At 39.7% G+C, this 26,186-nt stretch overlaps 1 protein-coding gene across 1 annotated transcript in view; it reads left to right on the top strand.

Annotated features, from left to right (window-relative positions):
* The window catches only part of elovl2 (ELOVL fatty acid elongase 2), a 90,441-nt gene that overhangs the window by 38,430 nt on the left and 25,825 nt on the right, over positions 1–26,186 (top strand). The window contains exons 2-3 of the mRNA XM_008114988.2: positions 5,846–5,909; positions 18,363–18,550. Coding sequence (XP_008113195.1) covers positions 5,846–5,909; positions 18,363–18,550 — 252 coding nt within the window. The remainder of the gene's footprint in view (positions 1–5,845; positions 5,910–18,362; positions 18,551–26,186) is intronic.

Below are 26,186 nucleotides of genomic sequence, written 5' to 3'. Positions count from 1 at the left end.
CACAATATATATATTCAGCAGAGTTTCAGAATGTTCCTTTTAGTTGCCCAAAAACATCTACTCTCCCTTAAAATATATTTGCCTTTAAATCATGCTCTCAAGAAACAAAAGTAAGCAGTCTTCTTTAAAAGTAACATAGTTGGTTTACTCACAAACTTCATGTATTCATCATACAGGTCCTTTGATTATCAATCCAGTTACAAATAGATTTGAAGTAGTTCCTGTGTGTAGGTAACAGGGCATCATTCTTAGAATCAACAGTCCATAGTCCAATGTACAGCATACTGTTCCTGCATTGAAGTCTGAAGCATACAGTTTTTACTGAAGTCTAAACTGAACTGTTCTAAAGTGGAGTCTGGGTCCTGAACAAGCCCTGACCTAATCACATGGTATTAGCCTCTCCCACAACAAAGAGTTAAGGTAAAATTGCATACCAATACGCACATATACAATACAGTAAGCAATCTGAATTATATACACAACACATAACTAGTGTAGGCTTAAGAAGGTTGCTATTTCCAACAATGTCTTCATGGAATTGGGATACAGCCAGCCCTAAAAGCCCTGGAAAGGCAAACTGATGACCCTCCAAGTAATTTGGCTAGGATCTTAGGCACGCCATTGAGATTAAGCATGAGCTTCAAATGACTAAACAGCTGCTTCAGTTCCATATTTTCTCCTTTCAATGTCCATTTCTTGCTACTACATAGCAAGAAGCTGGGGGAGAAGGAAGATATGTGGAAGAAGATGGTAGGAGCCTGAAAGAGGCAAGAAGGGTGGGAAAATGATCATGGGAGGCAATGAAGGGTCTTTTCCTCCTACCCCAGGCCATAGGAGAACCTAATACATGAACCTAACCTCTTGGATTTTCTAGCCTCTATCTATCTTTCTATCAGGAGACAAAGTGAAACACTGGCATCTTCCTCCTTAAACATGTCTCCTGAGATAACTTTAAGATGGTTTCATTTTTTAAGTTCAGAGAGAGGTGATCACTGTTTACATGCAAAGGCATCTTTCAAAAATTTACTCGAGAAAATTTTTGGTTTTTTAAAAAAATGTTTAAGAAGTGTTGTTAGAGCACTCGATCACTTGATTGTAATTGCCTGTGACATATTTAGAGGTAGGTGGTTGTGAAAAAAGCTTCAAAATATATTTTGAAATATTTGTTGCTCCTTCTTTGTACAAAGTCCCTTCTCTTTCTTTTCCCGCATATCTCAGGAGATATGGTATGCTCAGCCAAGTGTGAAACAGTTCCACTGTTACATAACATTTCGTTCCAGATTATTTTTATATATTGTATTTATATATAACTGTACAGTAACAATTCTGTTGATGCGTGTTAAATCTTGATGAGCTCTGAAACTGACCCAGAATGGAAGGCGTAAGTGCAGAACAATTTCTGCACTAGCATTGCTATGTTTGAGTCTGCAACTTCTGGGAAATACTTAGTATGCAGGGATGGGAAATGCATTGCTCTTCGGACATTGTTGGGCTCTAACTCCTATTAGCCTATCCAGCATAAATAATCTGGAGGGCCTTACATGTTTTGTCCCTGATGTATGAATAATGGGCTGGAACTCACTAAGGTATTTATAAATGTACAGTAGAGTCTCACTTATCCAACATAAACGGGCCAGCAGAATTTTGGATAAGCGAATATGTTGGATAATAAGGAGGGATTAAGGAAAAGCCTATTAAACATCAAATTAGGTTATGATTTTATAAATTAAGCACCAAAACATCTTGTTATGCAACAAATTTGACAGAAAAAGTAGTTCAATATGCAGTAATGCTATGTAGTAATTACTGTATTTAGGAATTTAGCACCAAAATATCACAATATATTGAAAACATTGACTAGAAAAATGTGTTGGATAATCCAGAACGTTGGATAAGTGAGACTCTACTGTATTACCATTTATGCATGACTGGTTAATAGTCACGATTCCTATGCATTCCCTTCCTTAGGGAATATATAGGACGGAAAGCTCCCCGGTTCCCATTTACTGGATAGCAGCAGCAGCTGTAATTGACAGAGATCTGTCCCCCAGAAGCTGACTGATGCTCCAACTCTCCCTTGTGCAAGAGATCTCTGCTGCAAAGGGAATTGTGACAGAAATCTGACTCTGCCTATAACAAAACCCATGGAAGAGGATGGAAACATCAACCAGCAGTTTCCAAATTGACATGGAAGCAAACTCCCATTGATCACAGCAACTGCTTCCTAGTAAATTGGGATTGTTATTATTGGACTGAGAGATACTATACCTAGATAACAAAATTGCTGTGTAGCATGAATAACCAAGGTCTCCTGTATGAGCATTTATTTATTTATTTATTTACCGTATTTTTATTCCGCCCTTCTCACCCTGAAGGAGACTCAGGGTGGATTACAATGTACACATACATGGCAAACATTCAGTGAACATAGAGACAGACACGCAGAGGCAATTTAACATTCTCCAGCTTCCACCTTCCTGGGGGTATTCTTGATTCCGGCCACAGGGGGAGCAGCTGCTTCATCATCCACTGTAACATCTTGATGGATATTTCCTCATTCCAAATGGCTGCTGGACGATTTTAATGGTGTCGTAAATTAGTTAAATTAGCCTCCCCGCAAAAACGGTACCTAAATTCCTACTTGATAGATGCAACTATCTTTTGGTTGCTTAGCTCAACAACGAGCAGGGCTATTTTTTAATGGTCGGGTGCTCACTCCGACAGGGACTGGCCTCGAACTCATGACCTCTTAGTCATAGTAATTTATTGCAGCTGACTACTTAACCAGCTGCACCATAGCCCAGCCCTCAAGATTTCTAGGAATCTTTAGGGTTGACCATGGAGTTGCACTGCAGGATATAGAGATCTCTTGGTTTTTAAACGTACAGTAGAGTCTCACTTATCCAACATAAACGGGCCCGCAGAATGTTGGATAAGTGAATATGTTGGATAATAAGGAGAGATTAAGGAAAAGCCTATTACACATCAAATTAGGTTATGATTTTACAAATTAAGCACCAAAACATCATGTTACACAACAAATTTGACAGAAAAAGTAGTTCAATACGCAGTAATGCTATGTAGTAATTACTGTATTTATGAATTTAGCACCAAAATATCATGATGTATTGAAAACATTGACTACAAAAATGTGTTGGATAATCCAGAACGTTGGATAAGCGAGTGTTGGATAAGTGAGACTCTACTGTATTCTTTCCCCACTTGACCGCTAACCCCAGCAAATAAGGAGGGCATGCTTTACCACTATAGATTATAGCATCCTTCTGGAAAATTTACAAATCATAATAAGGACAAACCACCAAAAGCAATCACAGATAATCTAGCCAAGTTGCAAGTACCTTTACAACAGGTAACAATAATAGTTGTTGCTGTCATTTCCTCTGGTTAAAGATGGGAGAACTGCAGCTGAGAGTAAACACCTTACCCAAGAGTGTGCCCACTGATTACATGGTAGATGTGACATTTTAATTGTGGATTTCCTTGATTAGAAAATTTGTCTCTTTGCCTGTTTATACAAAAGGTTCCCAACTTTGGGCCTTCAGATGTTTTGTACTTCAGCTCCCACAGTTCCTAACAGCTGGTAAGCTGACTGGGATTTCTGGGAGTTGAAGTCCAAAACACTTGGAGGCCCAAAGGTTGGGAACCACTCGGTTACAGGCTCACCTGGCCAGGTTGGCTGATAATATTATGGTCCAAAAGGCAATTGTTCAAGATCTAAGACAAAGTGAAACTCTGAACATTAACAAGAAGCATTGCCTTTACACCATCAAACAATAATATATTCACACACAACAGTTACTTCAAATTTGACTCATTGTCAACAAAGCCATTGGAGGTGTTCCATTACTATAAAAATACCATGATATGTGTAATAATTTCATTGCAGAGGCGCAATGAATGAAATACAAAACTTTCAGTATGCCATGTAAATTGTGAAAATATTACCTTTGCACTCAATTTTTGTTTCACATTTCTCATTTGTCATGTTACAATACTTGTAGATCAACTTGTGCTTAGTGTGGGTCAATGTTAAAACTAGAATTCGTTTTAACAATGACATTGTACCACTTATATAAATGTCCCTTATGTAACCTAATGGTGAAGGAAGGAAGGAATGAAATGTGACCCAGGAATAAATTCAAACACCTTTTGTACATGTGCAGAGCTGTACAAAGTATTTTTTAAAATGTTCTACCAAACCTTTAGACAATGGCATCTCTGTTACATAAAAAAATTAAGAATAAGCTAAAATTGACCCCCCCCCTTTTTTTTTTTACAATTCATGGCGCAGATCCTTGTTTTAAAATACTCGTTCTTAAAGTCACCCAGCCATCTGAATAAAGCACTTTCAGACATTTTACCTTGCAACATTAAAATATACATAAACATGAATTTTATGTTTTTAGCTGAACTGGAGTTAGAAATGATATTTAAAATCACAAGTTAGCTTAAGTAAATTAAATTAACACTGTTTCTAAATGTATTCATCCATGCCTATATAGGACCGATAGAAAATGATTAAGTATGTATTGTGTATAAGTGGTTTATCTTGCAGTGAAACAGCTTGTGCTTATTCATTCAGGTATATTTAGGCAGTTTTTATTGTAAAATGATTTATCAGAGTAAAATGTAAATCAGTAGAAACCAAAGCCCCTGCCCCACAACACAGATCTGTAAGAGGTAGTCTACATAACATTGGGGAGGTACACTCTAACATTTCCCAAAATTTTAAAAGTCAAAATACATCTCCAGTCTCTAGGGTCCATGGGATGCAGTTTTCCCTAGATGATTTAAGGTCAGCAGAGGACTTTAAAAAAAAAAACCTATGGAATAAACCCAAACAATGTACTTCTTGGGGCATCAAAAATGACTGCAGGAATTACTATACTTTGCAAGCTACACTTTGCTTATTTTTTTTGTGAAAGTGGTGTCTCTTCTTAGTAAAGTATGACCATCATATCCGTGGAAGATATGTTATCCGCTCCCCAGATTCAAACTGTCGACCTTTCAGTCAGCAAGTTCAGCAGCTCAGCAGTTTGTTTTTAGTTTTTAATTGGTATTGTATTGGTTTATTGTGAGCCACTCTGAGTCTCTTTTTTAGAGAGAAAAAATGGGATACTATCAACAACAACAACAACAACAACAACAACAACAACAACGGGGGCATCTACGTCCCAGCCTTTGCTTTTACACACACAGATTTTGCCAGTACCAATCCAGTGCAATCTGTGTTCAGATCCTCTACAGAATATATTTCCCCACTTAACTTGGTATAAGCAAAACACTCTTTTATAAGCATGTATGGGAAACCTCACAAAACAGCTTGGTATGTGACATCTTTTGTCGGGCAAATCTCCCATTATACCGGCTACTGCCAAATACTACATATGTAATGTTGTGTCCATACAAGAAATTCTCTAGCAGTCAAAGAGCAGCTCCCAGTGATGTTATGTTACAAATGTGAGCAATGTCTCCTCCTCCTCACATTGTACTGCAACTCCTATTAGACCTATACAGCATAAATAAAGAATAATACCTGTTACATGGTGTTAAGTAGGTTCCAGAGGTGCACATTTTGCTTTTCCTGGTTCTATTCCATGTCCATATTTGTATGGCCTAATTATTTAACATGTCTTCAAACCCTTACATCCACTATTATCTATTTTGTAGCATCAGTACCAATATGTGGCATATTGTCCAGGGTCACGCCATACTGCCAGCTCCCAAACCAGCTATGTTATTCAGTTACCTATCATAGCTGCATATGACTGTGTAGATGAGATGACAAAACTGACCCATGTTTGTTATCGGTTTTCTTTTTTAGGAGCAGCTGAAGGCTTTTGACCAAGAAGTAAATGAGTTTGTGGACTATCTCTTTGGACCTAGAGGTAGGCATGCTTTTCTTGGAGCTGTCAGAATCCTCAGTGACATAACATAATAAGTCAGAAATTGTTCTAGTTGTAAGCATAGTACAATACGTAAGCATATTGAAATGAGAGTCTGCTTGGTGTAGTCATTTGAGCATTGAACCACAACTCTGAAGACCATGGTTTGAATCCATACTCTATCATGGAAACCTACAGGGTGACCTTGGGCAAGGCACACTCTCTCGGCCTCATAGAAGGGCAAAGACAAGCCTCACATGAACAAATCTTCCCAAGATAACCCTAAGATAGGTTCACCCTAGGGTCGCCATAAGTTAGAAATGGCTTGAAGGCACACAACAGCAACAATAACAACAATACAGTAACACAGATCATTTGGAGGAGCTTAGACAACCCCCCAAATTGAGATTTTGAAGGGTTCTGTCATTATGGTATTGCCCATTCTTTTTGTTTACCTACGACTTGCTGAGTAATAAGTAGTGTAGGAAGCATGCAAAGGGCAGTGTGAAATTTAAAACAGTCTTGACACTATTTCTTAGCTGTTTGTAGGCGTTCTTTTGGCTCATAACAATTCACTTAGGTACAAGGAAAGGAGGGGGTACTTCCTTCTCATTCTGCTGGCAGGGACAGAAAATTGGAAAGAGGTTTTTCCTTGGGATCTCTATTTTAAAAAAACGATTTTACTCCTACCTTCCCATTTTCCAATCTTCCCTCTGATGGTATTTCCCTCCCTGAACTATGTTCTATTCCCAATATGTATTGGATTATAACTCCTCTTATCCCCATCTAGCAAGGAATTGAATGTTTCTGGATTCAATGAAGTTTTTTGTTTTGTTTTCTCTGATAAGTTTCTGCTGAGCTAATCTAGGCATCCTTTATCGTACCAGTTCTGTCTTGTTCCTACAGTTACTTGTTTGAGAGCACTCCAGAGCTGGGAGGGTAATCCTAAACATATTTACAAAGAACTAATTCCTTCTGAGTCCAATGGACTTAACCTTTCATAAGTGTATTTAGGGTTGAGGCTGGAAAGTGCCAAAATCCATTGAACTGTGAGTCACATTTTTAACTCTCGAAGCTTGGAAAAGGTTGGGCCGGTAAGGCTAAAGTTCCTATAATCCTCAAGAGAACATGGGCAGATCTTTTATGGTCTGCTGCATCTAACTGGCCCTATTACAGTCATCAAGCTGCTTTGCTTTATAACGAAGCATGTTACACACGCGACAAACCAGATCCGAGTTGCTGGCCAAAGCGAAAATCTTTGTTCAGTTGAGTAACCTCATAGTTTCATGTAAAGAGAGGCCCTTTCATCTGTTTAATGTGATCTGATTCCATGCAAGAAAGATTAAAGGAAAGGTCTAAAGCAATTTGCACCACTCCTGCTAGAAGGCAGGCGGTATTTGTGTAGGAGAACCGAATAATAAATGCTTCTAAAACAAAAATAGTATACAGGTGCTTCTGCCACCTCTTTTGAGCACGCTCGGTTGAATGCATGCACATCTCTATATCTGTTTTTTCCCCCCAATCAATAGAGCTGACAAGGCATATACAGACCAAGCACTCAAGATGTATTAAGTATGTCAAGTATTCATTTATGAAAATATTATTAGTTGCATTAGTCTAACATAATTGCACTTCCTTGTACCGTTACTGCAGTGGATTCCTTTGGCCGTACATATCACTTCTATTATTTTAAATGGCAGAGAATAATTCATTATTCAAATATGCTAACCATGAAACCCATGGGTTCATGCATAAAACATACCTGAAGAAAATTGTAGATGAAAATCTAAAATGCTATCCATTACAGCATGAGTAACAGACCATTCACACTGCAGAATTATAGCAGTTCGACACCTCTTTAACTGCCATGGCTGCATCCTATGGAATCCTGGGGTTTGTAATTCATTGTGACATCAGAGAAGTGTAAATGTCTCACAAAAGTACAAACCCTACAAAACTATAGCATTTAGATGTGACAGTTAATGTGGTGTCAAACCAAATAATAATAATAATGATGATGATGATAATAGGCCACCCTACTGGGATCTGTGTGTATCATCCGAAAATACATCACACAGTCCTAGACACTTGGGAAGTGTTCAACTTGTGATTTTGTGATACGAAATCCAGCATATCTATCTTGTTTGCTGTGTCATAATAAAATAATAATAATAACAACAACAACAACAACAATAATAATATAACAACAACAACAACTTTATTTTTATATTCCGCCCCATCTCCCCGAAGGGGTTCAGAGCAGCTTATATGCAACAATAAAATACGATATAAGATATATTCAATTACAATGAATTAAAACATAAAAAACATATAAAAAGCATAAAAGCATAAACCCAACAACAATCGATAACCAATAAGCAATAGCCGGGTGCAATGGGTGTATTCCAAAATTGGAGTCAAGGCAATAAATAATACATGTGCAGTATATTGCAAGGTCACTAATAAGATGGGCCAGTAATAAAGTGCAATGGCTGGGTATAGGTGAAGGTAAAAAGACTCACTCAAATTGTGCCGAATTAGTCAAAAGCACATTGAAATAACCAGTTTCTCAGGAATCAAGTACTATGATTGTGCAGTATGGATATAGCCTAGGAAAGTAAACAGCTTATCTATTTCTCAATATGTATGTTTTGTTCTGTTTAATTTTCTGTGAGTGTAAACAAACAAATAAAAACAGCATCAAGTCAAATTAAAATTCCTATAAGAAGCCTGTTTCCTTTGTCTGCTTTACTTCCTAAATACTCAGAATATTTAATACATAAACCTTCTTGAGCACTTAAGTTGTATTGTTAAGCAAAAACATTCATCGGGGGAGGAAGCAGAATATTAAATGGTACTTCTTTCTATTAATTTGACTATTCCTTTAGTATCACCTTCATCTATGGCTCAGAGCCTCAGTGCTCAACAATTTCAAATACAGTCAGCCCTCCACATTAATGGGTCCACTTTTGCAGATTTGGTTATTTGTGAATTTGATTAATATGGTGTCCTTGGGAATCTTTAGGTCCTTCTGCACGACTCTGTGACCAACATCTGGTGGAAGCCAAACATAGAGTCATGCTTGAGGACATAAAGATGCTAGAGAGAACACGTCTCTAGGCATTTGTAGGTCCCCCAGTGCCATTCTATAGTCACACTGGAGGACTTAGAGGTTCCTAAAGATAACACTTCTCTAGGCATTTGTAGTCCCCCCCCCCCCAGTGCCATTCTGTAGTCAACATCCAATGGAGGTTGACCATATAGTCATATTGGAGGACCTAGAGGTTCCTAGAGATAACACTTCTCTAGGTATTTGTAGGTCCCCCAGTACCATTCTGTAGTCAACATCCAATGGAGGTTGACAATACAGTCATATTGGAGGACCTAGAGGTTCCTACAGATAACACTTCTCTAGGCATTTGTAGGTCCCCCAGTGCTATTCTGTAGTCAACATCCAATGGAGGTTGACCATACAGTCACATTGGAGGACCTAGAGGTTCCTAGAGATAACACTTCTCTAGGCATTTGTAGGTCCCCCAGTGCCATTCTATAGTCACACTGGAGGACCTAGAAGTTCCTAAAGATAAAACTTCTGTAGGCATTTGTAGCCCCCCCCCCCCCCAGTGCCATTCTATAATCAACATCCAATGGAGGTTGATCATACAGTCATATTGGAGGACCTAGAGGTTCCTAGAGATAAAACTTCTCTAGGCATTTGTAGGCCCCCCAGTGCCATTCTATAGCCAACATCCAATGGAGGTTGACCATACAATCACATTGGAGGACCTAGAGGTTCCTGGAGATAACACTTCTCTAGGCATTTGTAGGTCTTCCAGCCCAATACTGTAGTAAACTTTCAGTGGGCATGGATTAAAGGGTCACACAGAAAGACCTAGAGATTCCTACAGATATGTTCTCTGAGGTAAAAATAATATAGTGTTTTTAAATTTGTGATTTTTCACTTTTGTAGGGATCCTAGAACTGACCAACTTAGGGTGTTTTGCCCAGGATGGGGAAACATGCTCTTTCATAGGCTTTTGTGTTCCTCAAACAAGCACGTTCCCATAGTTTGGATCCTAATTCCTCTGAAGTTGAGCTTGAACGGGCAATTAAAAATAAGACCCCATTAACATTTAAGTCAATGGCTGTTCTGACTGAGGGGTTTTGGAGTTGCAAAAAATAATTTACCGGTAGGTCATCATAAGCTTTGACAAGCCTTGCCTCTATTGCCTGTTTTGAACAACATGGTTGAAAACCAGATATACTCAAGATGTATCCCAGCATGGCATAATAGTTCGAGTGTTAGACTACGGTTCTGGAGACTAGGGTTTGAATCACCGTTCAATCATGAAAACTCATTGGATGACGCTGGACATCACACATTCTCAAGTCCAGAAAACATTGTGATAAGGTAACCTCAGGGTCATTATATGTTAGAAATGACTGTACACAACAACAAATGAAAAGTTCGCTGAGAAATGATTGCTTCACTCAGAGAAATAATACCCCAGGACAAGGATAGCTAGGATGATGTGTATTTTGCTATTGTACAAGGTTGTTGAATGCCAGTATGATATTGTGATTTGAATATTTGACTAGGATTCTATGAGGTGACCTGACAAGCCACTCTCTTTCATCTGAAAAGAAGGGCAATTGCAAACCACCTCAAAATAAATCTTGCCAATAAAAGTAGGGTCATCATAAGTGAGAGTGGACTTGAAAGCATGTAAGAACAAATGAGATCAGTTCTGTTCCACACATACCCAAATAACTGTTCTATATATTATACTGAATCAGCACAGGTTCTATAAATTATGTGAAATCAGCCTGGTTGCATAATGTGCACAAAAAGTATTTACACTTTTTGCACAGTTTATTCTACTTCTGGGACAAGGAATTATGTAAGCCATACCAGGTCCAGCTCTGCCGGTTAAACACCCCTCCAGCTTCAGAGTTTTCATTACCTACCTGCTACGAAGCATTAGGACTAAAGAATGTTATTATTATTATGTTTATTTATATCCCACTTTTTCTCACCACAAGGAGACTCAAAGTGGCTTCCATTAAAAGCATTCCAGTACAACTAATATACAAATATGCAAACATTAAAACAGAATTAAATATCATTCATATTGTTTTTAAAAAATCAGTTAAACTCCAACTTTCTTTTACAGCAGTGGTTCCCAACCTTTTTTTTTTTTTTTACCAGAGCTGAATTTTCCAGGGACCACTTGATCAGGGCCCACTTTGACCAGGGCCCACTCTCCAACATTAGTAACAAAAGGATTATGAATCAGTTTTTGGTCAACTTTAGATTTGTTTTGGTTATGTGGGGTGCTGATTCAAAAAAATTGCATTGGATAGACCACATCAGGTCTAGGTTCTGATACAGAACATATGCCATCCTGCTTGCCCACAGAAAACCATATTTAATCATCTAGAGCTGATGTAGTATATCCAATGCAATGGTCAGCTCTGCAGAAAGGAGCAGAAATAAAAATAAATAAAATAAAATAAATGAATAAAGAGGAAGGAGGTTTGCGGACTGGATTTTTGTTCTCGTGGCCCACTGCTGGGCCACAGTCCACAGGTTGGGAACCACTGTTTTAGAGTTTAAAAAACTATAATTCCTCTTTCTGAATGCTTCAGGAAATAGTACCACATTTGGCTTTCCAAAATTTCAGTCCTTTAAAAGAAATCTATCTGCCCAGCAATACAGCTGGTCTGCTGTGGCTGCTCAGAACCTTTGTATGCATTGTTCTTTCCAAAAGTACTTTAGAGTTAATTTGCTCATTTGCTTAGTATGGAGATGTTGGTGGTTCCAATTTTAAAAAGTTATGATGAAAGATATCTGCCATTCTGTCATCAAGAGGCAAGATTTGTGGAAATGCTTCCTTTGAAACCTACAGGGAAAAAATAAAGATGCTAAGGTTCTGTTATGAAATTTGAGTAGCTTTAATGGGACAATCAGGACTAATTTGTATGATGGAAGAAAACAATAAATTCAACCATTGCAATTAATATGGACCAACAGCGTTGTCTTCTATGTGCTTTTTCCTAGAAGACGATAGGTTCTTCTTCATTAAGTTTTTTTTTTAGAAAGGACACTAGAGATCTGGATATTTTTAAAGAATGGAATTTTTAATGGGGCGTTGTACTAGTTTTTACCCCTTGAATTTCATGTTTTAGATATTATAATATATACCATTTCCACAACCTTTTGTACATTTTCGATACATGCATTTGCTTTCGTTTGTCAGTTGCCTGGAGTCTTAATTTTAGAGGAAAAGTTTTTGTGTGTCTTCAAGTCATTTCTGATTTATTGCAACCCTAAGACAATCCTATCATCTTGGCATAATTTGTTAAGAGGGGGATTACACTTGGCTGCCTCTGAGACCGACAGGGTGTGACTCGCCCAAGGTAACCCAGTGTGTTTCCACTGTTGAACTGTGGTGTCCCATTGTCCCAGTCCGACACTCAAATCCTACACCATGCTTTCCAAGGGGAAAGCCAGGATATGAACAAAGATGGTGTTAAGAGTGATGGTGGTGGTAAAGATGATGGTGGTGGTGGTGGTGATGATAGGATGCCCAACTGTCATGGTGGAATCACCTGTGGATTCTTGCATCTGAAGGTGACTTTTGGGGAATCTTTTCCAACTTTGAATCTTTGTATTTTTTCTTACCAGAAACAGCTTGCTAAGGAGGAGACGATGGGATAATTGCATTAGTTCCTTACACTTGTTAGAGCTTTGTCCTGTGTTTCTTCCCTTATGTATTAAATGTTTTTGAACTACTTTTAACTATTTGCTAGGAGTTGCGGTGGTGCAATAAGTTAAATCCTTCTGCCAGCTGGACTGCTGACCTGAAGGTTGGGTTGCTGACCTGAAGGTTGCTGGTTCAAATCCATGAGATGGGGTGAGCTCTCGTCTGTCAGCTCTAGCTTTCGGGGACATGAGAGAAGCCTCCCTGGCCAACATCTCTGTAGACGGCCAATTCTCTCACACCAGAAGCAACTTGCAGTATGTTCTCAAGTCGCTTCTCACATGATAAAAAAACTATTTGCTTTTGAAATATAATTTCTGTTCCTTCCTGGAACTCAATTGGAAGATGCTAGCAAGAAAGGGCTTCTGCTATTAAAATGAGAAATTGGATAACATGCTGTGTTCCTCCATCTGGGCTCTTTTTGTGAAAATTACCTGAAGCCAGCATTACAATAATAATAATAATCATCATCATCATCATCATCATCATCATCTATCTAATAATCTATCTTGTTTGCTGTGTCACACAATGTCGTTGTGTCAATAATAATAATAATAATAATAATAATAATAATAATAATAATAATAATATAAACCTGCAAAAGTATTGGAGAATGAGCACGCAAAGATACTGTGGGACTTCCAAATCCAGACTGACAAAGTTCTGGAACACAACACACCAGACATCACAGTTGTGGAAAAGAAAAAGGTTTGGATCATTGATGTTGCCATCCCAAGTTACAGTTGCATTGACGAAAAACAGAAAAAACTCAGCCACTATCAGGACCTCAAGACTGAACTTCAAAGACTCTGGCAGAAACCAGTGCAGGTGGTCCCGGTGGTGATGGGCACATTGGGTGCTGTGCCAAAATAGCTCAGCCTTTGGAAACAATAGACATTGACAAAATTACGATCTGCCAACTGCAAAAGGCCACCCTACTGGGATCTGCACACATCATCCGAAAATACATCACACAGTCCTAGACACTTGGGAAGTGTTCGACTTGTGATTTTGTGATACAAAATCCAGCATATCTATCTTGTTTGCTGTGTCATTATAAAATAATAATAATAATAATAATAATAATAATAATAATAATAATAATAATAAAAATCTCTATTTATATCTCACACTTCTCCCTCAGGGGACATGGCTTACAACATATTAGCAACACATAAATAACAGAGCACATCGATAATATAAACACAACAGGATAGACAGATTAAGAAAAACAAACACAGTATCCATTCAAGTCAATGAGGGGTCCTATCGAGGCATATATTCGGTGGGGATGGCCAATCTGGGAATAACCAGATAACCCTTGTGGTTATTCATAAATACCAAAACTTGTTGATTCAGTAGAGGTGCAAAGGCTGAAGCTGTGGAGGAAATTTTGCTGTTGATACCAGCCTTGCTGGTGGTTTCCCCCTTCATCTTTTGATCAATTCATCAGCATAACTTGGTATAATGGGGAGGACAAATAGAAGTTGCCTGCTCCAATGTACAGTGGGCATATCTTTCCTTCATTGCATTCAGTCCAAAGCTCTGAACAGATTTTTGATAGTACAGCTCCCAAAATTATCTAGCCATCATGACAGGTAGCTGTGCTTGTATGCTGGTGGATCTTCAGAACTGTGGTTCAGAAAGTCATGTTCTCCAGCTCAGATTTTGTCCTCAGATAACCTCCAAGGTAGTCGACATGGATCAACATTAGCAGTTCTTTTATTTATCTGTTATGTCATGCTGCCAATGCCCTTATCAACATTCTACTAAGACAGCCCAATTTTCTAAAAACAAATTGAAAAAAAGAACTACTCTTTTGTTTATGCTGATGAAGAAATTCAGAGATTTGATAACCATGTTCTTTGCCCACTATGTTAGGTCATGGTCTCAAAGTATGGTTTGCTTACATTGACTTCTGCCCCCTGCTCATTCCTTCATATACGCTGTTGTTTAAACCTGTGGATCTCAACCTTTGGTCCTCATTTTTCACTGTCCAGAATAATCAATGGTCAGCATTTCTGGGAGATGAAGGTTAAAATGTCCCTAGGACCAAAGGTTTCCCAGAACCACAAATCTGCCCCGGTCTCTCTCTTTCTCTCTAATACTCCACATTTATCCTTCCATGAAACCCAAAACAGCTTACATTAATAAAAAAAAGATTTGAACAAGCAATTGAACAAACTATAGTGTTATAAAAACACATAAAAACAGGTTAAATACATTTAGTACAGTGGTTCTCAATCTAGATATTTTGGCTTCAACTCCCAGAAATCCTAACAGCTGGTAAACTGGATGGGATTTCTGGGAGTTGTAGGCCAAAACACCTGGGGACCCACAGGTTGAGAACCACTGATTTAGAGGATAAAAGGCTGCACACCACTATGAAAACACTGTCCTACAACACAATTTAAGAATCAAAGGCCTGCTTAAATAGAAAGGTCCTTGCCTGCTAGAGGAAAGAAAGGGGGCCCAAAGGACTTCTTTCCATGAGAAGCCCATGGAGTTTCACAACTGGGGAGCATCAACCGAGAGAAAGCCATTCCTCAAAGGTTTTAAAAGTTGGGCAAACTCATACAGGGAGAGACAGGCTTTTAGAAAATCTGGACCCAACCCAAGGGCTTTAAAGATCACAACGCCTAGTTTACTGGTTTAAACCACTGCTTATCCTGGAATGAAAAAGTCTTTCAGTCAGGCCGTGTTGGCTGGAAGGGATGGGAAATGTAATCTAAAACATCTGAAAGTGTCAGGTTGCCGGAGACTATCTGGGACTGAGATAATGAACTGTCACTTTCCAGGTGTTTTGTTCTTCAACTTCCAGAAAATGCAGCCAGCATGTCTAGTGGTAAGAGATCAAAGGAACTCCCTTTCCTAAGGTAAAAGGTTATTTAAAGGTTTTCCCCTGACATTAAGTTTAGTCATGTCCAACTCTGGGGGTTGGTGCTCATCTCCATTTCTAAGCTAAAGAGTCAACATTGTCCGTAGACACCTCCAAGGTCATGTGGCCGGCATGACTGCATGGAGCGCCGTTACCTTCCCGCCAGAGTGGTACCTATTGATATACTCACATTTGCATGTTTTCGAACTGCTAGGTTGGCAGAAGCTGAGGCTAACAGTGGGAGCTCACCCTGCTCCCCGGATTCGAACCAGCAACCTTTCAGTCAGCAAGTTCAGCAGCTCAGTGGTTTAACCCGATGTGCCACCGGGGCTCCTTCCCTTTCCTAAATAAGCCTAAAGTATCTAACCTGAAAAAGAACAAAACTATGATACATTTATTGGGTTAAATATTTTCCTCCAAAATGTGAGCTATTCAGCTGAGTATCTTTGGTACACAGGGTGAGTATCCCTGATTAAAATGGAAGTATCTTCACAGGAATCATGCATTTTAATTATGTTTTGATGCCACATTCGAATGTCTGGGTGGTTTGCACAGCAAGTACTAAGTCAAGTACATGATGCTGCAGCTTCAAACATACTGGGAATGTCATGTTTGATGTCCTTAAAAGCAATGACATCTATGATTGTAAATATATACGTTCTTGTTTTTCAAAGTTATATAAAGTGAATAATTATAAATAACTGCAAAAGGAGAAGATAGGCTTTTCCGGACAAGATAACAAAGCTGGTTACAGCCTCAGCAGTTTTGGGCAATCTTTCTATTTTATAATTTAGAAATTAAAATATTTCATCTTTTTGTTATATGCCTTCAAGACATTTCCGATGTGTGGCAACTCTATCTGGAGGGGTTATTGGCAAACTTTGTTCAGAATGGGTTTGCCAGTGGTTTCGTCTGAGGCTAAGAAAATGTTACTCCAGCAGAGATTTGAGCCTTGGTCTCCAAAGTCATAGCACAATGCTCAAACTACTACACCAGGCTGGCTTTCTATTTTTAAGCCACTCTATATCCAAAGGTCTCAAGATTGCTTATAATACTAAAGTAAAAGACAAATTTAAAGCAGTCAAAACCACCTAAACAGTGCCGACTATAACACAGAAATGAAGCAAATACAATGAATTCGCTCCAGTTGGGCACTCTGTTCACTTCGAAGCCATCGGCCCCAGGTGATGCTGAATCTCTCAGGGGGAAACTGATCTAGAGCCAAGTACACGATGCTGAAGTTTCACCTCACCTACCTCAGAGTTGCTCTAAGGATAAAATGGAAACATCCCTTACATATTGTTCCAAGTTTGGGGATAGTAAGAGTAAAAACAAATGCACAATATGGATTTTTCTAGCATATACATATCAATAACCCCGACTCCACCTGTAAACTTCAGAAATATTAGTGCAGAAATAATGCAGAAGTAACCACTAGTGGGAAATGCATTTCAGGGCAGGGTAACATATTTATGACTAATCTGGATTCTTATGTTTTATACAGCTTCCTTAAGAGCAGCTTGACAGATACTACAACATAAATATTAGTGTGCTTTTCAGTATTATATTGTGTTGCTTTATCAAGGTTTTAGTAATGTTTAGATTGTTCCAGGAGTTGAGTGTGACATCTGTAGACAGTCCATGTTTTGCAGGCGTATAACAGGTTTGGGAGGAGAATAGCTTTACAAACAAGCACCTTGGTATCCCAACGGATGTCCCGATCCTCAGACATTCTCTGTTTCACTCGATGCTATCAGCGTTGCCTCTGAAAAATCCTGCAAATCTCTTGGGAAGACAGGCGGACAAATGTCAGCGTGCTGGAAGAAGCAAAGACCACTAGCATTGATGCAATGCTCTTATACCATCAACTCTGCTGGACTAGTCACATTGTCCGAATGCCTGATCACCATCACCCAAAGCAGTTACTATACTCCCAGCTCAAGAATGGAAAACAGAATGATGGTGGACAGGAAAAGAGGTTTAAAGATGGGCTTAAAGCTAACCTTAAAAACTGTAGCATAGACACCGAGAACTGGGGAGACCTGACCCTCAAGCACTCTTGCTGGAGGTCAGCTGTGACCAGCAGTGCTGTGGAATTTGAAGAGGCACCAATGAGGGGGTGAAAGGGAGAAATGTGCCAAGAGAAAGGTGCATCAAGCCAACCCTGACCATGACCGCCTTCCACCTGGAAATCGATGTCACCTACGTACCCACCGCCAAGACACTACATTTGGAAGGCCATCATACTCGGACAATGAGAGATCGCCTAACTAATGTTTAGATCTATAAAATTTAATTGCATGATCATTTGAGTTAAGAACAAATAATCAACAAAAAGTTCCTTATCTAAACATGTGGTACAGTAGAGTCTCACTGATCCAACATAAACGGGCCGGCAGAATGTTGGATAAGCGAATATGTTGGATAATAAGGAGGCATTAAGGAAAAGCCTATTAAACATCAAATTAGGTTATGATTTTACAAATTAAGCACCAAAACATCATGCTATACAACAAATTTGACAGAAAAAGTAGTTCAATACGCAGTAATGCTATGTAGTAATTACTGTATTTACGAATTTAGCACCAAAATATCACGATGTATTGAAAACATTGACTACAAAAATGTGTTGGATAATCCAGAACGTTGGATAAGCAAGTGTTGGATAAGTGAGACTCTACTGTAATGGCATTTGAGTAGTGAGGAGAGATTACTATTTTGAGATTGCATTGTGACAACCTATTGGATGTTTGTATCGATTGAGAAATATGTTTGTATCCTAATTCCTTGGGTCTTTATATTTTGTTTCCTCAGATCCCAGGGTCAGAGGATGGCTTCTGCTGGATTCCTGCTTACCAACCCTTTTCCTCACTTTCTTATACCTGGTCTTCATATTTCTGGGCACCGCTTTCATGAAGAACAGGCCAGCTTTGTCGCTCAGGGGTCTCCTTATTGTATATAACCTTGGAGTTACAGTGCTTTCCTTTTACATGCTTATAGAGGTGAGCCTTCTTAACTGCAATGCAATTTTGTTGTCGGACTTAGGGTTTAGCTCGATGAGATTTAATCAAAGTTGTTTTCTTTGTATGAGAAAGTACTGTTTTCCCCACCCGTAAGCAACTATGATGAGAATTGTTTAAGCAGTTCCTTCCTTTCTGCTTTCATTGTGTAACTTTTGCTTCTCTTTCCAACACTGTGACAGGAGCTGGGAATTTTTAATAGTTTTGATATATTGTTCTACAACTACACTGGCCGTATTGTTTGGACTTCTGGGAACTGCAGTATGAAATGACTCGAGAGTCAGAAGTTCTCCACCGTCAACTCTGTGATCTCTTCAGGGAGTGTTTTTTTGAGGCAGCTTTGTAGCAGCACAAAGGATTGGCCCGAGCAACCTTCATGTGGCTTCCAGGACTATCTCTCTATAATCTATGTTTTGAGACACAGCATGTGCATAAGCAGCTTCTAGTGCTACCATTTTTGAGCCGTGAGATAAAATGCATAGCTGCCATAGCCTTGGCTTCAAATGGCAAACTACATTTTATACACAAAGCAGTGAAGTTTAAGCCCTAGTGCTACTTTTTTTCTGGAAAAAATTGCTTTGGTAGAAGCCCGCTTTGAAAAGCAGAGCAGTTAGAAGAACATGCTTAATCCTTTTTTGTGGTTTTTCCCCCCAAAGTGTATTGTCCTCTAAATTCACTACTTTCTGTGACAAAGCTAGGAAGACAATAGCATCTGTCTCTAGTTTGTATGTCATTTTATTCAACATGATTTAGGTCTTCTCATTTTACAAAATGTGATTTTTTAAAACATCAGACGCACACAAAGTGAACTTGTGATATTATTACCATCAGTTCATGTAAAAACTGACAATCTCCATCAGAAACATTAGGGTGAAAGCAGGTCTCCATAATTTGCCATAAACAACTGCTGCTTGGCTTCTGCAGAGCTTGGCAGAGGTTACATATTTTTGCATCAGAACTTCTAGAATTTCCCAAAAGTTAGTAAAAGGTATGGTAGGGTTTTACCCTGACGTTAAGTTCAGTTGTGTCCAACTCTGGGGTTTGGTGCTCATCTCCATTTCTAAGCCGAAGAGCCGGCGTTCTCCGTAGACACCTCCAAGGTCATGTGGCCGGCATGACTGAATGGAACGCCGTTACCTTCCCGCCGAAGTGGTACCTATTGATCTACTCACATTTGCATGTTTTCGAACTGCTAGGTTGGCAGAAGCTGGAGCTAACAGCGGGCACTCACTCCGCTCTCTGGATTTGAACCTGGGACCTTTCGGTCTGCAAGTTCAGCAGCTCAGTGCTTTAACACACTGCACCACCGGAGGCTCCCAAAAGTTACTAAACCAAAAAGGAGTTTTTCCCGGGTCTGTCTCTGGTATGCTTTCTAGTGAGTCCTTCATTACTGAACATTCTCCAGGCAATTTGGAAATAGACAGGTTATTGCCAAAGGACTTTATTTAAAAGGACCAAGAATCTTAAATGCCATTATTCTGGATATCACTCACATCTCCACATAGTGATCTGTTACTCGTTATAGCAATTATATTTTGGATATTCAATATAAGTTATATATTTTTCTACATTCAAGTAACTGAGTTCTCTGGCTCTCGGAATCACTACAAGCTGCGATCTTTAAGTACAGGCTGCATTATATCTCTGCAGCCCATCTAAAACCATGGATTAAACGGTAGCTCTTTGAGGATCATCTAAAAATAGGCAACCTACATAGAAAAGCAGGGCTTCAGTAAAGCAGAAACTCTGGAGTGCAGAGTTCTCTAACTTCCCGAGTAAGGCAGAAATGCAGTGGGGTGACTTCTCTCCTAATCTGGCTTGTTAGATTCTAAACTAGTCATCTCCATGGTTCCTTCATAACCCAGTTCAAAAGGAACAGACTTCTCCCTTCAGCACAAGTCATGGATGTAGTTTAAACAGTCTCTTTACTTTCCCAAATGTTTTCCCTAACAGAAAAGTTTATATCAGCTATGAAACACCCCAATTCTATGCCACAGAGGAGCAACGGATTTGGGGAAATTAATAATAATAATAATAATAATAATAATAATAATAATAATAATAATGTGATGATAATAATAATAAAAAAACTTTATTTCTGTTCTGCCCTATCTCCCCAAAGGGACTCAGTGCGGAAAACCTGAAGTGTCTCCTTGTTCTTGCCACCTGAGCCAACTCCAATTGTACCTGTTACGTTTGTTAAACTAGTGATCCTCAATAGGAGAAACAACATCCATGCAGACATCTGCATAACTTTCCACATTTTACAGATGAATGCCAGGACCATGTAGCCAAGCAACATTAGAGGGTGATTGAGATGGCAAACACATTAATGAGGAGAAACACATCAGCTAGAACAGGGTGTATGGTGCTTTGCCTTTGCTTATGCTGACTGGGTTAACAGAGTGAAACTCCTTTTGCACTTTGCAGTTTGTGGAAACTAAACTGAGCCGAGGCTAAAAATGGGAAAAGAACCTGGGACATTAAAAAAGTGGGATGAGAGAGGATTAATCAGAACTGCCCCTGCCAAACTAGGACATTTGGAGGTTATGCATCTGTCTGACTCCCTGAGATGAGATGTACTATATATGCACACATCCACTGTATACATCCGTCTACTATGTACATCTGCCTCTGCTGCATGAGCATATCTTTCCTGTGGAGCAGAAAGTTTCTGCTTAGAGGTAGTGCATTATTTGCAATTGATATACTTAGCATATTTCAATACAGCTTGTGCTGTGTCGGAAGTGGCTGCTCTTGTCTTGTCCACTTTGTTTTGTCTTTACTTTGGAATGATTTCAGCAGGCAGTCTACTTAGTGAATGCACTAGATGCTCTTCTCTTGCAGAGTGGGGTGGTTTGCATTGACCAAGTGAATTTTCAGAAATGGCTGTGAATTTGAAACACTCTCTTTCTCCTACTCATATACACATGTTCACAGAGCCAAGAGACAGATGCTCGTAACAAAGCTGTCATTATTAGCAGAGTCCATTTATACTTGGATGGCAAAATAGAGGCCATTGACTCCTGTTACAATGAACACTTGTTAATCAGGTCATCTGAGGGAACATATCCCCCCCCCTCCCAAGACGAAAGAACAGGATGTTTTGCTATTAGGTTGAATTCTGTATTGTTTTATTATCCAGGACCTAATAGTAAACCTAGCCCAGATCCCAGGATGTAGAGTTAACATGTATGACACAATTGCAAAATTGCTTAGGATGATGTATGAACAGCTATACTGGGAAGAACAAAGAAAATAATAATAATAATAATAATAATAATAATAATAATAATAATAATAATAATAATAATAGATTTAGTATCACAATATCTTGTTTGCTGTGTCATACTGTGACTTTGTGTCAACAACAACAACGATGTCATAAGCATCACTGAAACCTGGTGGGATGACTCCCATCACTGGAATGTAGCCATTGAGGGCTATAACCTCTTTCACAGAAATAGAACAAAAGGGAGAGGAGGGGGAGTCGCTTTATATGTCAAAAACAGTTACGTTGCAGAAGAAATGCAAGACTGTAATCCGGGAAACCAGCTTGAAAGCATATGGATAAGAATCAAGGGAACCGGTACTCAAAAAGATCTTGTCGTGGGTGTCTACTACAGACCTCCGAGTCAGGATGAAGGACTTGATGAAGCCTTCTGTCAACAGCTGACCAAACAGGCACAAAGAAGAGATATAGTAGTCATGGGCGATTTCAATTATTCCGATATCTGCTGGAAAACAAACTCAGCCAAGAGTACAAAGTCCAACAAATTCCTCACTTGCCTTGCAGACAATTTTATGGTCCAGAAGGTAGAAGAGGCAACAAGAAGATCAGCAACTCTTGAACTAATCTTAACAAATGTGGAAGACCTGATCAACACAGTTGAAGTGGTTGGATCCTTAGGGGCAAGTGACCATGTGCTCCTGGAGTTTGCAATACAAAGGAATGCTGAAGCTAAGACAAGTCAAACACACATTCTCGACTTTAAGAGAGCTGACTTCCAAAAAATGAAGGAATTACTGAGCGGCATTCCATGGACGCCAATATTAAAAAACAAGGGAGTTAAGGATGGATGGGAGTTTTTCAAAAGTAAAATACTCAAGGCGCAAATGCAAACAGTGCCAACAAAGAAGAAAAATAAGACAAGTGCAAAGAAGCCAGAATGGATGTCCAAAGAACTTCTAACTGAGCTAAAGCTCAAAAGTGACATGCACAAGAAGTGGAAAAGGGGAGAAATCACCAAAGAAGAATTCAAACGTATAGCCAACACCTGTAGGGAAAAGGTTCGCAAGGCTAAAGCACAAAATGAGCTCAGGCTTGCCAGGGACATAAAACACAACAAAAAAGGCTTTTTGCTTACGTTGGTAGAAAAAGGAAGAAAAAGGAGGCGATAGGGCCTCTGCAAGGAGAAGATGGGGTGATGGCGACAGGGGACAGGGAAAAGGCAGAACTGCTCAATGCCTTCTTTGCCTCAGTCTTCTCACAAAAAGAAAGCCATCTTCAACCTCAGCAACATGGAATGGACGAAGGATTGGGGGAAATCCAACCCCAAATAGGGAAACAAGTTGTCCAGGAACACCTGGCCTCTCTAAACGAATTCAAGTCCCCCAGGGCCAGATCAGCTACATCCAAGAGTATTGAAGGAATTAGCGGAAGTTATTTCAGAACCACTAGCAATTATCTTCGAGAGTTCTTGGAGAACGGGAGAAGTCCCAGCAGATTGGAGGAGGGCGAATGTGGTCCCTATCTTCAAGAAGGGAAAAAAGAACGACCCAAACAATTACCGTCCGGTCAGCCTCACATCAATACCAGGCAAGATTCTGGAAAAGATCATCAAGGAAGTGGTCTGCGAACACTTAGAAACAAATGCGGTCATTGCTAATAGTCAACACGGATTTACCAAAAACAAGTCATGCCAGACTTATCTGATCTCTTTTTTCGATAGAGTTACGAGTTGGGTCGATACAGGGAATGCTGTGGATGTAGCATACCTGGATTTCAGTAAGGCCTTCGACAAAGTCCCCCACGACCTTCTGGCAAATAAACTAGTAAAATGTGGGCTAGACAAAACTACGGTTAGGTGGATCTGCAATTGGCTAAGCGAACGAACCCAAAGGGTGCTCACCAATGCGTCATCTTCATCATGGAAAGAAGTGACAAGTGGAATGCCGCAGGGCTCCATCCTGGGCCCGGTTCTGTTCAACATCTTTATTAACGACTTAGACGAAGGGTTAGAAGGCACGATCATCAAGTTTGCAGACGACACAAAACTGGGAGGGATAGCTAACACTCCAGAAGACAGGAGCAGAATTCAAAATGATCTTGACAGACTAGAGAGATGGGCCGAAACTAACAAAATGAAGTTCAACAGGGACAAATGCAAGATACTTCATTTCGGCAGAAAAAATGGAAATCAAAGATACAGAATGGGGGACGCCTGGCTTGACAGCAGTGTGTGCGAAAAAGACCTTGGAGTCGTCGTGGACAACAAGTTAAACATGAGCCAACAATGTGATGCAGCAGCTAAAAAAGCCAACGGGATTCTGGCCTGCATCAATAGGGGAATAGCGTCTAGATCCAGGGAAGTCATGCTCCCCCTCTATTCTGCCTTGGTCAGACCACACCTGGAATACTGCGTCCAATTCTGGGCACCACAGTTGAAGGGAGATGTTGACAAGCTGGAAAGCATCCAGAGGAGGGCGACTAAAATGATTAAGGGTCTGGAGAACAAGCCCTATGAGAAGAGGCTTAAAGAACTGGGCATGTTTAGCCTGCAGAAGAGAAGGCTGAGAGGAGACATGATAGCCATGTACAAATACGTGAAGGGAAGTCATAGGGAGGAGGGAGCAAGCTTGTTTTCTGCTGCCCTGCAGACTAGGACACGGAACAATGGCTTCAAACTACAGGAAAGGAGATTCCACCTGAACATCAGGAAGAACTTCCTCACTGTGAGGGCTGTTCGGCAGTGGAACTCTCTCCCCTGGACTGTGGTGGAGGCTCCTTCCTTGGAGGCTTTTAAGCAGAGGCTGGATGGCCATCTGTTTGGGGTGCTTTGAATGCGATTTCCTGCTTTTTGGCAGGGGGTTGGACTGGATGGCCCATGAGGTCTCTTCCAACTCTACTATTCTATGATTCTATGAACTTTATTTTTGTATCCAGCCTCCAACTCTCCGAAGGGACTCGGGGTGGCTTACATATGGCACAAGGTGCCTAAAACAACACATATAGTAAACACACAGTACAATCCAAAATAAAACCACTAGTCTATAAAACAACAATTTGAACTCAGAACTGCGCCAATAACCTATAGTGTCATCTGTTGTATAAACATGGGCAACTGTAAACAAGAAGAAAGGAAAGGGATAGTGCAAGCTGTAGCTAAAGAACAAGGGAATGGGATAAAAGTGCTGTATCATAATTGCAGACCATTGGGCTGCAAAACACTGTTATAGTCAAAAGGAACAAAATACCATTATAGTTAAAAAAAACAAAACACCGTTATAGTCATTTTCAATGCTATTGTCAATGAGGTTATTACAGACATAATAGTATACAATGTCTAGCCCAAATCCATTTGTTAGTTCCGACTAGATTAAAACCTCGAACCAGTGACATTTACATGCATCTCAAGTTATCATTGATTTTATGGGTTTACTCTCATTGGCACTAATTATTTGATTTAGGCTTTAGGTTGCGTCCCTGTGTTTATTTATTGATGGTTTGAAAACTAACTTATAATTAGAGGCAGCTGATGGATCTGCCACTGGGAATCCACTCTTGATTTTACCATCACTTATCATATAGTTATTCCAAGCTGAACAGGATCTTTCTTGGTGCTGGACCTCAGAAGTCATCAAGCCAGAGATTGCAGTCATTGACAATCTGGGAAACCACAGAAGAGTGGATTTACTATTTCCACGTTGATGGATCAACAAGCTGCCCCTCTGTTAAACCTGGTTCATTTGGCAGCATGCCATAGTAATTTGCAGGATCAGATACAACACTTAATGTCTAGATCAGTGGTTCCCAATCTTTGTCTCTCCAGGTGTTTTGGACTTCAGCTCCCACAGTTCCTAACAGCAAGTAAGCTGGCTGGGATTTCTGGGAGTTGAAGTCCAAAACACCTGGAGGCCCAAAGATTGGACATCACTGGTCAATGTGAATGCTTTCCAAATGCTAGCCTACAGTTACCTACATCTCCAGATTATGTACTCAGCATTAGAACTGAAGGTTGGGAATCATTCACCTTAGTGAAAATGAGAAATAAAATTGCACCATACAGTAAAAAGTACAGAGAAGGGCTGACTGGAGTCACTTCCCTGCCTGAATCAGAGCAGCAAATGGTGCACTCCACTCATTCAAGTACGTATTATCTAAAACCAGTGAACTTACAGTATATTGGCATCTGTGCAGTAAATCAAAACATGCTTCTCCCTATCTATATCAATAAAAAGGTAAGATCAGATTTGATAACAATTCTCAGCACTCGAATGACCCCCATAATCTGCTACATGGAGTAGCTACCTCTCCCCGCCTACTTGTTGGGACTGCCCTAGTACTTACAAGATAAATCACTGAGTCAGGTCAGTTGACCTTTGGGTATTAAGTAAA

Source organism: Anolis carolinensis, chromosome 4 (genome assembly GCF_035594765.1).
Source record: "Anolis carolinensis isolate JA03-04 chromosome 4, rAnoCar3.1.pri, whole genome shotgun sequence".
Lineage (NCBI taxonomy): Eukaryota > Metazoa > Chordata > Lepidosauria > Squamata > Dactyloidae > Anolis > Anolis carolinensis.
The sequence above is the reverse complement of the archived record's forward strand: the minus strand, read 5'-3'. Positions and strand labels throughout refer to the sequence as shown.